Raw genomic sequence first — 11,771 nt, forward strand, 5'->3', positions numbered from 1 at the left:
CCAGTTAGATGTTTTGTGTCTTTCACATTTAGTTAGCTATATTTACCTGTAATTTCCACATATTTCATACTTCATTTTTAGGATGAAATGTAAAGATCTCCTTTGAATACAAAATAAGTTTTCACAATGAAATGTACACATGGTCCATCCAGTCCAGTAATACACGCAAAGATACTGACATATCTTATTGGATATGTTGTAACAATTGTCCTTAACCTCATACCTGCAGATGGGACTATAAATTCCAGACTATAGCTATTAATTCTGTGTATTGGAGATTATGGAATTGCAATCTCCATACAACTAGAAGGCACCAGATTGGGGAAGATTAATTTGGAGAGTGACTAATAGGATAAATATTTCTCTAATGTTTTGAAGGGTGATGTAATAAAAAAACCCCAAGCTATTTGGTAAAGCAGGACGTCAGACAAAAAGAACAGAGGTTCACTCACACTTCCCACTACATTATAATTAAATGAGAGATATACAACGTCTTCATTCAGATTCATTTCTAGAGAGCCAATGCTTTCAGCAGACCAAAAAAATCCAGCTTAATCATGATTATTACATTCACATTTTTAGAACTTATCAAACTATTTCTGATGCTTCTCTCTCTAATAGAATTGGAATTGATAATTTGTAATATTAATATTTTGCACTTGGAAGAAAAATATGATTATTGCTAGACAGTGCATCAAACCCATTAGTAGTTTTAAATTCAACTTCCCATATCCTGCAGTATGATTTTATTAAATAGAATTTGAACAAATTTATTTCAGTTAAATTGTCATGCAAACAAATCTTCCCAAAAATATCTCTTCCCTTTACTTCTGAAATATTTTTCTCAGGAACTTATGTACTTTTCTTTCTCTTCATAACATCCACAAAGGTTGACTGCACCTAAGATCCCAGAAGGCGAGAAAGTAGACTTTGATGTGAGTATTGCTGGTTCTTCCAGTGAATCTCTTGCCTTGCCTGTCCAAATTTTAGACAAGAAAGTGGTTTATATCCCAGTATGTAAATCATTCTGAATAAGTTCCATAGCTATGAGAAGATATAACTGATGCAACTGATTGGTGTTTCAATAAATGGGAATATGTAAAGTTTTTTCTGTGGGGGAAATCTACACTATCTCAATCATTATACTTGGTATCATGGAACACCCGTTCCTGTCTTTCTTTCCCCAGGACATTCAAAAGAAGAGGCAGAACAAAGACTTGATTGAGCTTCAAGCCTTGATTGATAGTCACTTTGAAAGCCGGAAAAAAGAAGAAGAAGATATAATGTCTCTTAAAGAGAGAATTGTAAGTTTTCCTCAAGTAAACTATTGTAAGGTCTTCAGCATAAGGATAGATCATGAAGACAAATTAAAAGTTAAAGGACTTATGATATTTTTTTGCTGAACATAAATTGCATGAAATAATTGTTATAAGTAGCCATGTTTTCAAAGTGTCTATATGCCTGTTTCATACAGCTTAAAATGTCAGTATATTATTATTACACAATGGTGTTACTAGTCATTTGGGATGTAAAAAAAGTAATATTTTTAGTGCCCTCTTGAATTTCCACTCATATACCTTATAGATGTTAGAAAACATTGTTGGCCTTGATTCAGATGCCTCTGAGTTGTTTTATTAGTACTATCAACCCAAGAACATTTTTGTCATAACAGAATAATAGAATGATAAAGTTGGGAGGAACCGTGGATGTCTTCCACTCCAACCCCCTGCTCAAGCAGGAAACCCTATACCATTTCAGACAAATGGTTGTCCAATTTCTTCTTTAAAACCTCCAGTATTGGAGCACCCACAACTTCTGGAGGCAAGTCGTTCCATTGCTTAATTGTTCTGACTGTCAGGAAATTTCTCCTTAGTTCTAAGTTGGTTCTCCCCTTCATTAGTTTCCATCCATTGTTTCTTGTCCTTTGGGTCCTTTGGAGAGTAGGTTGACACTCTCTTCTTTGTGGCAGCCCCTTAGATATTGGAACATTGCTATCATATCACCCCTAGTCCTTCTATTAAATCAGACATACCCAATTCCTGCCACCATTCTTCATATGTTTTAGCCTCACAGTCCCCTAATAATCTTTGTTGCCCTTCTCTGAACTCTTTCTAGAGTCTCATCTTAATACTGTTCACAATTTAATTTCAATTGTTTGTTCTCAGGAACATTTTCCAATGCCTTTTGTTCTGGAACTGAATACAGTTCTAACCAAATTACTGCCTTTTCTCTGCAATGCATAGGAAAAACGTAGAGCTGAGAGGGCTGAGCAGCAAAGAATCCGAGCTGAGAAAGAAAAGGAGCGTCAGGCCAGACTTGCTGTGAGTCTGTCTTACAACCTTTTGTCATTGGTATCTCATTGCCCTGAATGTAAAATGATGTGTTAAGAGTTGTGACTTTGGGCTTTATCTTACCACTTCCCCAAAAATTATGTCCCAGACCCAAATTCTCTGTTCTGCCTTTATGAGTCCCAGGTATGAAGCAGAGTTTGTTCCTTTCTGTTTCACAGGAGGAAAAGGCAAGACGAGAGGAGGAAGATGTCAAGAGGAGGGCTGAAGATGATCTGAAGAAGAAGAAAGCTCTCTCCTCTATGGGTGCCACATACAGCAGCTATTTGGCTAAGGTAAATCTACTGAGAAAGCCAGAATGTGATCAAGAATGAGCACAGCTGATCTGAAAATTATCCAAGAATTTCTAGGAATTCTTTAATGCTATAATGGCAAAAATGTGCACTTTCAAGAAGAGACCAAAGAAGTTCACCACAAGAAGGACCTGCTAGTTTCTGTTTTAAGTCCCCCCCCCCTACTTTTTTTTCTTTAGGCTAGAGAGATAGAGTTTCACAACTTCCCATAGTTTTGATCTAATGGCTCTTCAGCCTTGCGGAACAAGTCTTATGGCTTCTAGAGCATGTCCTGCAATGAATCAGAAAGATATGTAAAGTAGGCATGTTGGCAAATTCTTAGAAACAATTACGGGTAGTTTAGTGCTGATCTGATGGCAGCTGAATATATCAGATTACAATTCAGGCACTATGTTTAGTGCATTAATGGAGGATGATATGAATTGTGATCAAGCATTTTTACAATTCAGGATCACTGCTCTACTGCCAGGTTTTGATGTTCTTCATTAATTCCTTCAATGGTATAGATCTAGTGATTATTTGTTTATTTATATTCCATTAATATGTCCAACACACCTTCTTCCTCCTATTTTCCCCACAGCAACAACCCTTTGAGGTGCGCTGGGTTATGAGAGATTGACTGGCCCCAAGACACCTAGCTAGTTTTCATGGCTAAAGCAGGACTTGAACTCATGGACTGTTGCTTTCTAGCCTGGTGCCTCAGCCACTAGATCAAACTGGCTCTTTAATCATCTTTAAACTCGTTTTGCACAGGCTGATCAAAAGAGAGGAAAGAAACAAACTGCAAGGGAACTGAAGAAGAAAGTTTTAGCAGAGAGACGCAAACCTCTGAATATTGATCACCTTGGTGACGACAAACTGAGGTAAAAAAAAAAGTAACCCACCCCACCTCCCTCACTGCCTCTTGTACTACACACAAGATTGAGCTTATGCTCAAATTTGTTTTAGTACTTTTTCTGGTATTAAAAAATAGGAGGGGATATTTAAGAAAACAACATTTGTTATTATGCAGTTAAATATTTAATCCTGATGAGCTATCAAATTTGATTTAACATTAATATATAATATTTAACTCTAATGGATAATTTAAAAATAATCAATATAGTAAGAAAAAGAACAGATTAAATTATAACTTCTGCCTGCAGTTGCAACATTTGTAAATTAGTAAAAAAAACAGGTACGGCCACTATATTTAAGTAAATATAAATAAATATAAGTAAATTACAAAAAAATGTTCAAGCATGTTGAAAGTTATAAAGAGAAATCCTTTTGCGTATATTTTAAAAATTATTCCTGTTAATATATATATGGATATTGTTCTCACAAAGGTATATGAAATATTTCTGAATAAGATTAGCAGTTATGAAAGCAGGGAATAAGAACAAATAAACAAGTATTTCCAAAGGGGAAAGTAAACAATATGATTCCCCCAAGTATCTGTACTGAGACCAAGATACTTCAGTTTTTTCATTAAGTATCCAGAGAGAGGGTAAGTAATGAAGTGGTCAGGCTCTCTGTTGATATTTTGGTGTTCAAATAACTCATCATAAGGAACATGAGGGATTAATTAAATCCACAAACTGAAATTGTTCAGTTGTGTTGGACTTCTATTTGAATAGTCTCCCAACAGTTTGATCATAAATTTAAGAAATATTGAGCTTATGTAAATAAGTTTCTTTGTAGTTGCCAATTGTTTGAATTGTATATCATTCTTTATTATATCTCCACTTCTTCACAAATAAATAGGGAGAAAGCCAAAGAATTGTGGGACTCGCTGTATCAGCTGGAAACGGAAAAATATGAGTATTTAGAAAAGATCAAGAGACAGAGATATGATGTGAGTAGAGAAAGAGATGTTGGCTATGATTTTTGTTTTATTTTCAGGGTAAAATCAGTTATGCTTCTAAGGGCGACCTGGGCTGAAGACCATAGAAAAACTATTAAAGCCCATATACCATCCTGAACGTTTATCAACAAAATTCAGTTTATCCCAGAATGATAACTTCTCAATTATACACGTAGGGTGGATTTCTGCCTTCTACTTAAGATATATCCTCATGATATGCCTGAAAATATTATGAAATAACTTGTCATATTAATTAATATGTTCATCTTTCTTTTTGAAGCATCTTCATAAACCAGATGGCTTATTCATGATATTAAACCCCATCACAGCCAAGCCAAGCAGGGGAGCCAACCATCTGTATAAATCCATAGGCAGTGTCAGAAATATCTATGAGATCAATAATGAACTCACTTCTGATGTCCCCAGCCTCTATTAACTCTCCAGCCTTATCTTCATGTGAATTTATGCAGGCAGAAAAGGCAGCACCATTCTCTTTTGTTGTCTTGAGAATGCTACAAGATAATTACCATTTTTTTAAAAGAAAATATAGATTATATTTCTTCATATTGTATGGAAGAAAATACTCCAAATTTGTCTACAAACTATGAGCATGGTTACAACTACTCTACCTATGTTTTAACTCTGTCATTGTAAATAGAGCCAAATAATTTGCCATCCAATTGCACATTTAATTGCTCATAGGTAATAGAGCTGTACACTCTGCACAGAGGGGAGATAAAAAGTTAAGCCTAGGAATGAAGGAGAACTGGTGGATTGCACAGATGTGCAGAAAATGGGCCGTTATTGCTTTGCCGTGCTTGGAATTTTATTTTGGAAATAGGGAAAAATAAGGCATCCTTCTTACAGCAGTTGTCTGCTTTTATGATGTTGAGATAATTCTTTGTAATGCACTCACAAAACAATGAGAGAGTTCTGACAGTGTTAAAAGTCGAATGCTTTTCTGTTTCTGAGTACTTATTGCAAAAAAATTCAATTTGTTAAGAACCCCAAAGCCAATAATGATCTTAATCTCTCTTAGATTTTATCACTACGTTGCAGGGTGCAGGCACTGGCCAGGTTGTAAGTACAATGAGTTCACCCAGATGATATAAGCAGCAAAAGATTTTTACATGCATGAGCCTCTTGCATGTTGGGAGTCTGGAAACTCAAAATTTGCATAGATAAACAACAGGCTGGCATTCAATTCCTGGCTTACAAAGCAAGAAATAGCCACATTTCTTCCTCCTTTTTTTCTTCATCAAACTTTATTGCATTAATTCAGAAGTACTGGTAGCTGAATAGAAATTTAATGTTATATTCTGTAGATCAGCCTTTCTTAGCCTGATGTGTTGGCTTTCAATCCAGGAAGCATAGCTAAAGGCAGCAGAGGGCAGTAGATTGGAAAGATTGTGGTCAGTCATCCAAATCAGTGTTTCTCCACTTTAAGAATTCAACTCCCAGAATTCCCAAGCTAAAATTGGAAAACATTGTTCTAAATGAACGCAGGACAATGAAAATAAGTGATACCAGCAGAAAAACCAGTTCTTTAAGGTGATCTCTCCATTCAATTGTTATCTTAGTTTCCTACTTCATAGAATGACTGGAGTGTCATAAAAATAATTTCTATAAACGAAAACATCAGGAGTTGGGGGGGGGGGTGTTTTAAAAATACTATTAATAATAAGGGCTGCAAATTATACATGATAATTTCCCACATGTCCAAAAAAAGGAAAAGAAAAGAAAATAGAAAAAGACAGTCTCAAAGGTGTTTTTTTTTTTCTTCAAAAGGCGACTGGACTGTTTTTTTCTTGAGGAAGAAGAAAACATTTTGCTTCTTGTTCAATGATGAAGCTTCTTGGATGAGAAATGTTTTCTTTTTCCTCAAGAAAAAAACAATCTAGTTGCCTTTTAAAGAAAAAAGCAACTTTGACACAACTCTGACCTGGATGACTGACAATCTCCACAAACATTTAGAAAAAGACAGGTAAGAAAGATCAACTAGCACCTCAGAAGCCTTTTTTGTTTGCTTATATTTATACAAAAATCACACCAGAGAGTAGGTGAGAGCCAGAAGACAAAGAGGCCATTCTTTGTCAGATTTGTTTTACAAATTTAGAGAAATCTATTGGATTATGTTAATGATATGGAAGCAGCACTAGAAGCTATTGAATGTTCCCATTAATCCCTGTCAATTGAATAAATTAGATACAAATGATTGGAGCAGGCATCAAACAGCAACCAGAGAAAACTGAATTGGGAGATGGAACTTGTTTCTGATCCACCAAGGCAACTCCTATGTTTTGTTTTGTTTTTTTAAAAAAGAATTGTACAATTAAAGGGAAAATTGCTGTTATCCTAAGAACAGTTGAGCTGTAGCTGGATAGCATGGAAAGTTCATAAGAAAGCAAAATAAAAGAAGCACTGCTTTAGAGCCATTTCTTGCCCAACTTTGTTACCCAGGAATCCAAGCGCCATGCCTATTGTCTATCTTACTTCACACGTAGAAAAGAAGGTAAGTCATAAGCACCAATAGTACTCTGGTAAATAAGTTCCTTAATCAAATACCTGGTTAAGAGGAGGATTCAATATTAGTTCCTCAGTTCCACAAGGCACGTGTTCAAAATCTACAAGTAAGCAAGTAAGTATATTGGGCAGCTGAGTTATCCTTTTTCATGTTGTTGTGTTGCTTCCAATGTTGGAGTCTCCTGTTTCTGCTTGTAATGGAAGAAAGTCCCACCCTATGAATCCAAGATGGTGAACAAGACATCTTATGGTTTGAATATTGTGAATTTACTGTACAATAAATTGAATTGCTGCACAATAAGAACTACTTAGAGGAAACTTAAAAGAAAAAACTATGCTGTTGGCCAGCCATCTCTTAAGATGCAAGCAGTGTGTTTATTGCATTGTGAACAAAGCAATGGAAATATTAAGGAAGATGCTGTAAATAATGGTAAAAAATATTTTTTTCAAAATCCTCTTTATTTCCTTGAGCCAGAAATTATATTTTGATTTCTTTTATAATTGAAGCATTTCCACCTCATAAAATTGCAATTGCTCAAAACCTGGAAAATGGTTTTTAAATTTCCAGCATGCTTCCTGGTCGTCTTCCCTCCAACCTGAAATATTTCTTTCCTTTACTCTTTGGAAAGCCTTCCATTGATTTGTGAAATAACAGGATCACTTTTAAATAGGAAGTGTCTGTTCACAGCTGGAAATAGCCCAGATCTGACTTTTTTTTAAAATTGGTCAACCTTTATCCTGACAGAATTGTAAGATCTGGGTTTCTTTAGTTTCTTCCTTTGGATAAGGACAGAATTAAGTCAGTCATAGAAATCTTTTTTTCCTCATTCAGCTAGGCAGAGAGATGAGAAGAATTCACCCAAATAAATTAGTCTTGATTATTATGAGGACAGGAGGGAAAATCATGATTAAAAAAAAATAATTGTGCTGATATGGTAACAAAGGAAGTTTTAAGTAATTTGTCCACTAGCAGCTTATAGCTTCTTCTAGAGTTATTCGGCCACTGCTGTACCAAAATAATAAAGAGATAAATTACATCACCTCAGTTATGGTTGGTGATGCCATGAAGACACTTTAAGTCATTACTGAGGACATGGCTTTATTTAGAAGGATTATTTCTTCAAATACTGCTGACAGCTTTTCTGTTTTGATTTATGCATAGGAAACTTTCTATTGCTGGAGCAGATTTTTAGTATCTTCTCCGTATATATATATTATGGGTAAAATCAGAATGTTTTCAAATTCTCATTCTACTTTTCAAAACATGGGTTTTTTATTTTTCTCCCTTTGTTTTGGAAAAAATAAGAAAACAAGGATGAATGGGCTGATAGATCTCACACCAATTTTTGCTAGCTACTTGGCAACAAGTAAAAACAAAAATGCACATATAATTAGGAGGATGAGTTTGCAGTAGGACATTATACAAGTTTTCAGAAACCTGGAACTTGATATAAAAAGGCAGAGATAATCTTTAAATGAACATGTACTCCCTAATTCAACATCTCAAGAAAGAAAAATAGATTAATGATCTTTGCCAGTTATTTAAAAGTCAGAGTTTAATTCAAGTTACTGCTAAAGTATATCACCAAACTATCTCCAGAGACTGTGTTATTTATGCCTTATATATTTTGTAAAAGATGACAAGCAATTTAACTAGTTTGAACCTTAGCATAGAGTAGACCAGTGATGGTGAACCTTTTAGAGACCGAGTGCCCAAACTGCAACCCAAAACCCACTTATTTATCGCCGGGTGCCAGGTGAGCGTGGCCCACTGGGTGGGCATGGTTGTGGTGGTCATGGCACTGGGTGGGTGTGGCCAAGGTGGGCATGGTCACCTTGATGTTGCTCATGGGGAGGGATGCCTGTGGGGGCCAGGCAGGGTTGGGGGAGATCCAGGGAGTCTCTAGCAGTTGGGCAGTGGGCAGGAGGCTCGTCCTGCAGGGAGAGGCGAGGCAAGGTGAGGCAGGGGCCAGGGCAGTGGCTGCCTGACACCATCGGGCCCCGCACACAGAGGCCAGTGAGCACATGGGGGCAGACAGTGTCCGTCAGCAGCCCAGCCTGCCGGTCCCTCGACCGGCGCAGTCTGGGGCTCCGCAGCTCGCTGCCAGCAGTTCAGAGAAGCCACCTCTGAGCTGGACGGCCAGCTGACCAACAGCTGAGGAGGCGATGCAGTGGGTCATGTCTAGGAAAAGGAGATCATACAAGGCCAGGAGGGTTGAGACGGGGGGAGGGAAACCAGCCGTGCCAGGATGCATCCGGCCACATGGGACCTCGGCGAGTTAGCAGGCGGCTGGTTGAAGAGGGACGGTTGCCATCTCCGGGGCATGGTGTGCGTGCCCACAGAGAGGGCTCTGAGTGCTGCTTCTGGCACCCGTGCCATAGGTTCACCTCCACTGGAGTAGACCTACCCAGGAAAGATGCTATCTACTAGCTGGAAAAAATCTGAGGGACATCCATAATTACCTTGGGTAAGGAAGATAGGTTCCCAGTTACTGAAGAGATGTCCTTTGTCCTTTTTATATTCCTATTATTGCCTTGTCCTACCTATTTATGCTTTGCAGTCAAAATTATTCTTCTGCTCTGCTTTGCTGAATAAATCCTTTCAGCTTTGACTTCATTTTGTGCATATTGCTCTCAAGTCTACAACCTCCTGCCCATATCTGACTGAGGTGAAACAACTGGCTAATCCCTCTTTCCATGGGAAGCAGGTCATTTTTTAAAACTTAGTCATATTTGTTTGCAGATTACTACCTTCAGAAATCGGATTGATCAGGCACAGAAACAGTGAGTACCTAGATTACTTGTCCAGTGTGAAGACTGGAATATCCATCTGTTTGCAGTAGTCACTTCAGTCTTCTTCCAGCTATTTCTTATTGGAAGGGAATGAAGTGGATAAGCACAGTTGCTAAAGCCCACTTTTTTCTTTCCTTTAAAAAATACTTTGGAGAAACTGAAATGAATCTATAATCCCCCCCCCCTCTTTTTTCCTGTCAATCTTGGTGAGGCTGCCAATGTGTTACATTGGCATGGAAAGCATACTTTCCGAGATTGTAAGGAACAGGATTTAATAACACTAATATTCAAATTTGGCACTGTCACATGGAAATCATGTGGCATGGTGTGCCCAATGGTTCTTTTGATGCATCATATAATCTTATCTCCTTTCATCTAATTCAAATTATTTCCTGCTTGTTTGGTTCCATAGTTTCATTGCTGCATGAGTCAATTCAGAAACCTAATGCTTTAAAGATAAAGGCAATGGCGAAACAGTAATCAAATGAAAGCAAGGGCTGAAAGGGGATAGTTCTAGAAGAAATGACTGTATGGGAGGACGAACTCTCAAAACTTCTCTTCTCATGCAGGGAAGGAAAACCAGTGCACTGATATGCCTGGCTCTATTAAATGCATATAATTCTAGATGTTTTGCTTATATGTTTCATATTATGTATATCATTCAATGAATGGTGCTTCGGGCTCATTAATAGCTCTTAATTGGCCCTGTTAATTCATAAACAGTATAATCCTTGTTGCAGAACTGGAGGCAATTCAGATAAATCTATGCTACTTTAAAGGCAATAGGGTATGCTGAAAGTTACTTAGGATGATGTGCCATTCTTTAGAAGACAAAACATAAAAAGAATACAATTCTAAGAGGGTTGTTAAAGATTATGAGCTTTATGAAATGATCTGGCTGCAAAATCTTACAAAGAAAAAATAAAAGGAAAAGAAACTAACAGGAATAAGGCATACCAATTTTTTGTCAACTGCATCAATAAGGTATTTTTATAATTGATACTTGTGGACATTATTGGAAGATACGGCAGCACATAAATGTTAAGTTTGTAGCACATATGTCTATTATCATCAGAAGACACGCAACAGCCACTTGTCTCTGAGGACAAAGGCTGTTTTAGGGGAGAAAAAGTCCCATGTTAAATGACAGGTAAAGTATTCGCTGTTTGTGTATATGAATGGTGATGTCACTGACATGTTCCCATATGTAAAACTACCACTGTTATCGTGTAAGCTTTAAAGATACTCCTTTTACTGTTATATTTCCCTATCTCTCACATTCCCTGGAAGATTTCATATTGCAAGTGTCCCAATAGCACATAATCTAAACTCCAATTCACCAAACACGTAGCTACTAATCCAAGTTAGCTTGTTGTGTAAGTTATAGTACCATCTAAGGATACACAGCATGACAATAACAGCAATGCGGCTAGAATTTGTTACTGGGCCAAGAGTGGTGTTCTGTAGCAAATTAATGTACTCATTTGGAACAACAGTACATAACTGAGCTCATAATTAAGGTAAGTTTTGCATGTTTCAAATACTGTTTCTTTTGCATGCAAAATAAAACAGTTTGAAATCTTGTCAACCACAGTAGCACATTTTAAACATGAGTTTTTTCCACCTGTCTTTTGAAGAAGTTTTTTATCTTGATGAAGTTTAAAGGAAATTGTGCTACTTTGACACATAATGCTTTGTGGTTTATCAGAAATTCTGAATTGTTTCTGAGTTGTTTTGACTCTGCGCCTAGTTTTTATTAGTATTTAAAGTCACATTTGGGCAACTTCTGGATTTTTGGTGATGACTTTATTTAGGAGATAATGCAATCACTAAATTGAAAAGTTGGCAGAAGCTAAATATAGATTATATCATTTATTAGTTTTAAGGCACAACTATCATTGCATCTAAAGTTCCAAGGTAGCTCTGCCATTAATGTATGGAATTTTCCATTTCTGACAAGTCTGATTA

At 36.9% G+C, this 11,771-nt stretch overlaps 1 protein-coding gene and 1 long non-coding RNA gene across 24 annotated transcripts in view; one reads left to right on the plus strand and one right to left on the minus strand.

The window, feature by feature from the left end:
- The window catches only part of TNNT3 (troponin T3, fast skeletal type), a 54,225-nt gene that overhangs the window by 41,668 nt on the left and 786 nt on the right, over positions 1-11,771 (plus strand). For 22 of the 23 annotated variants that reach the window (XM_039340487.1, XM_039340486.1, XM_039340485.1 and 19 more), the window contains 7 exons: positions 890-935; positions 1,188-1,304; positions 2,244-2,321; positions 2,510-2,623; positions 3,395-3,504; positions 4,388-4,478; positions 5,527-5,567. In XM_039340487.1, coding sequence (XP_039196421.1) covers positions 890-935; positions 1,188-1,304; positions 2,244-2,321; positions 2,510-2,623; positions 3,395-3,504; positions 4,388-4,478; positions 5,527-5,567 — 597 coding nt within the window. Of the gene's footprint in view, positions 1-889; positions 936-1,187; positions 1,305-2,243; positions 2,322-2,509; positions 2,624-3,394; positions 3,505-4,387; positions 4,479-5,526; positions 5,568-9,753; positions 9,795-11,771 lie in introns of all 23 variants that reach the window. The other variant, XM_039340464.1, reaches the window with a different exon arrangement.
- The window catches only part of LOC120306735, a 182,094-nt gene that overhangs the window by 22,838 nt on the left and 147,485 nt on the right, over positions 1-11,771 (minus strand). The gene's annotated exons all lie outside the window — the stretch shown is intronic.

Source organism: Crotalus tigris, unplaced genomic scaffold, assembly GCF_016545835.1.
Source record: "Crotalus tigris isolate CLP2741 ecotype Arizona unplaced genomic scaffold, ASM1654583v1 scf7180000017749.438534, whole genome shotgun sequence".
NCBI classification, from domain to species: Eukaryota; Metazoa; Chordata; class Lepidosauria; order Squamata; family Viperidae; genus Crotalus; species Crotalus tigris.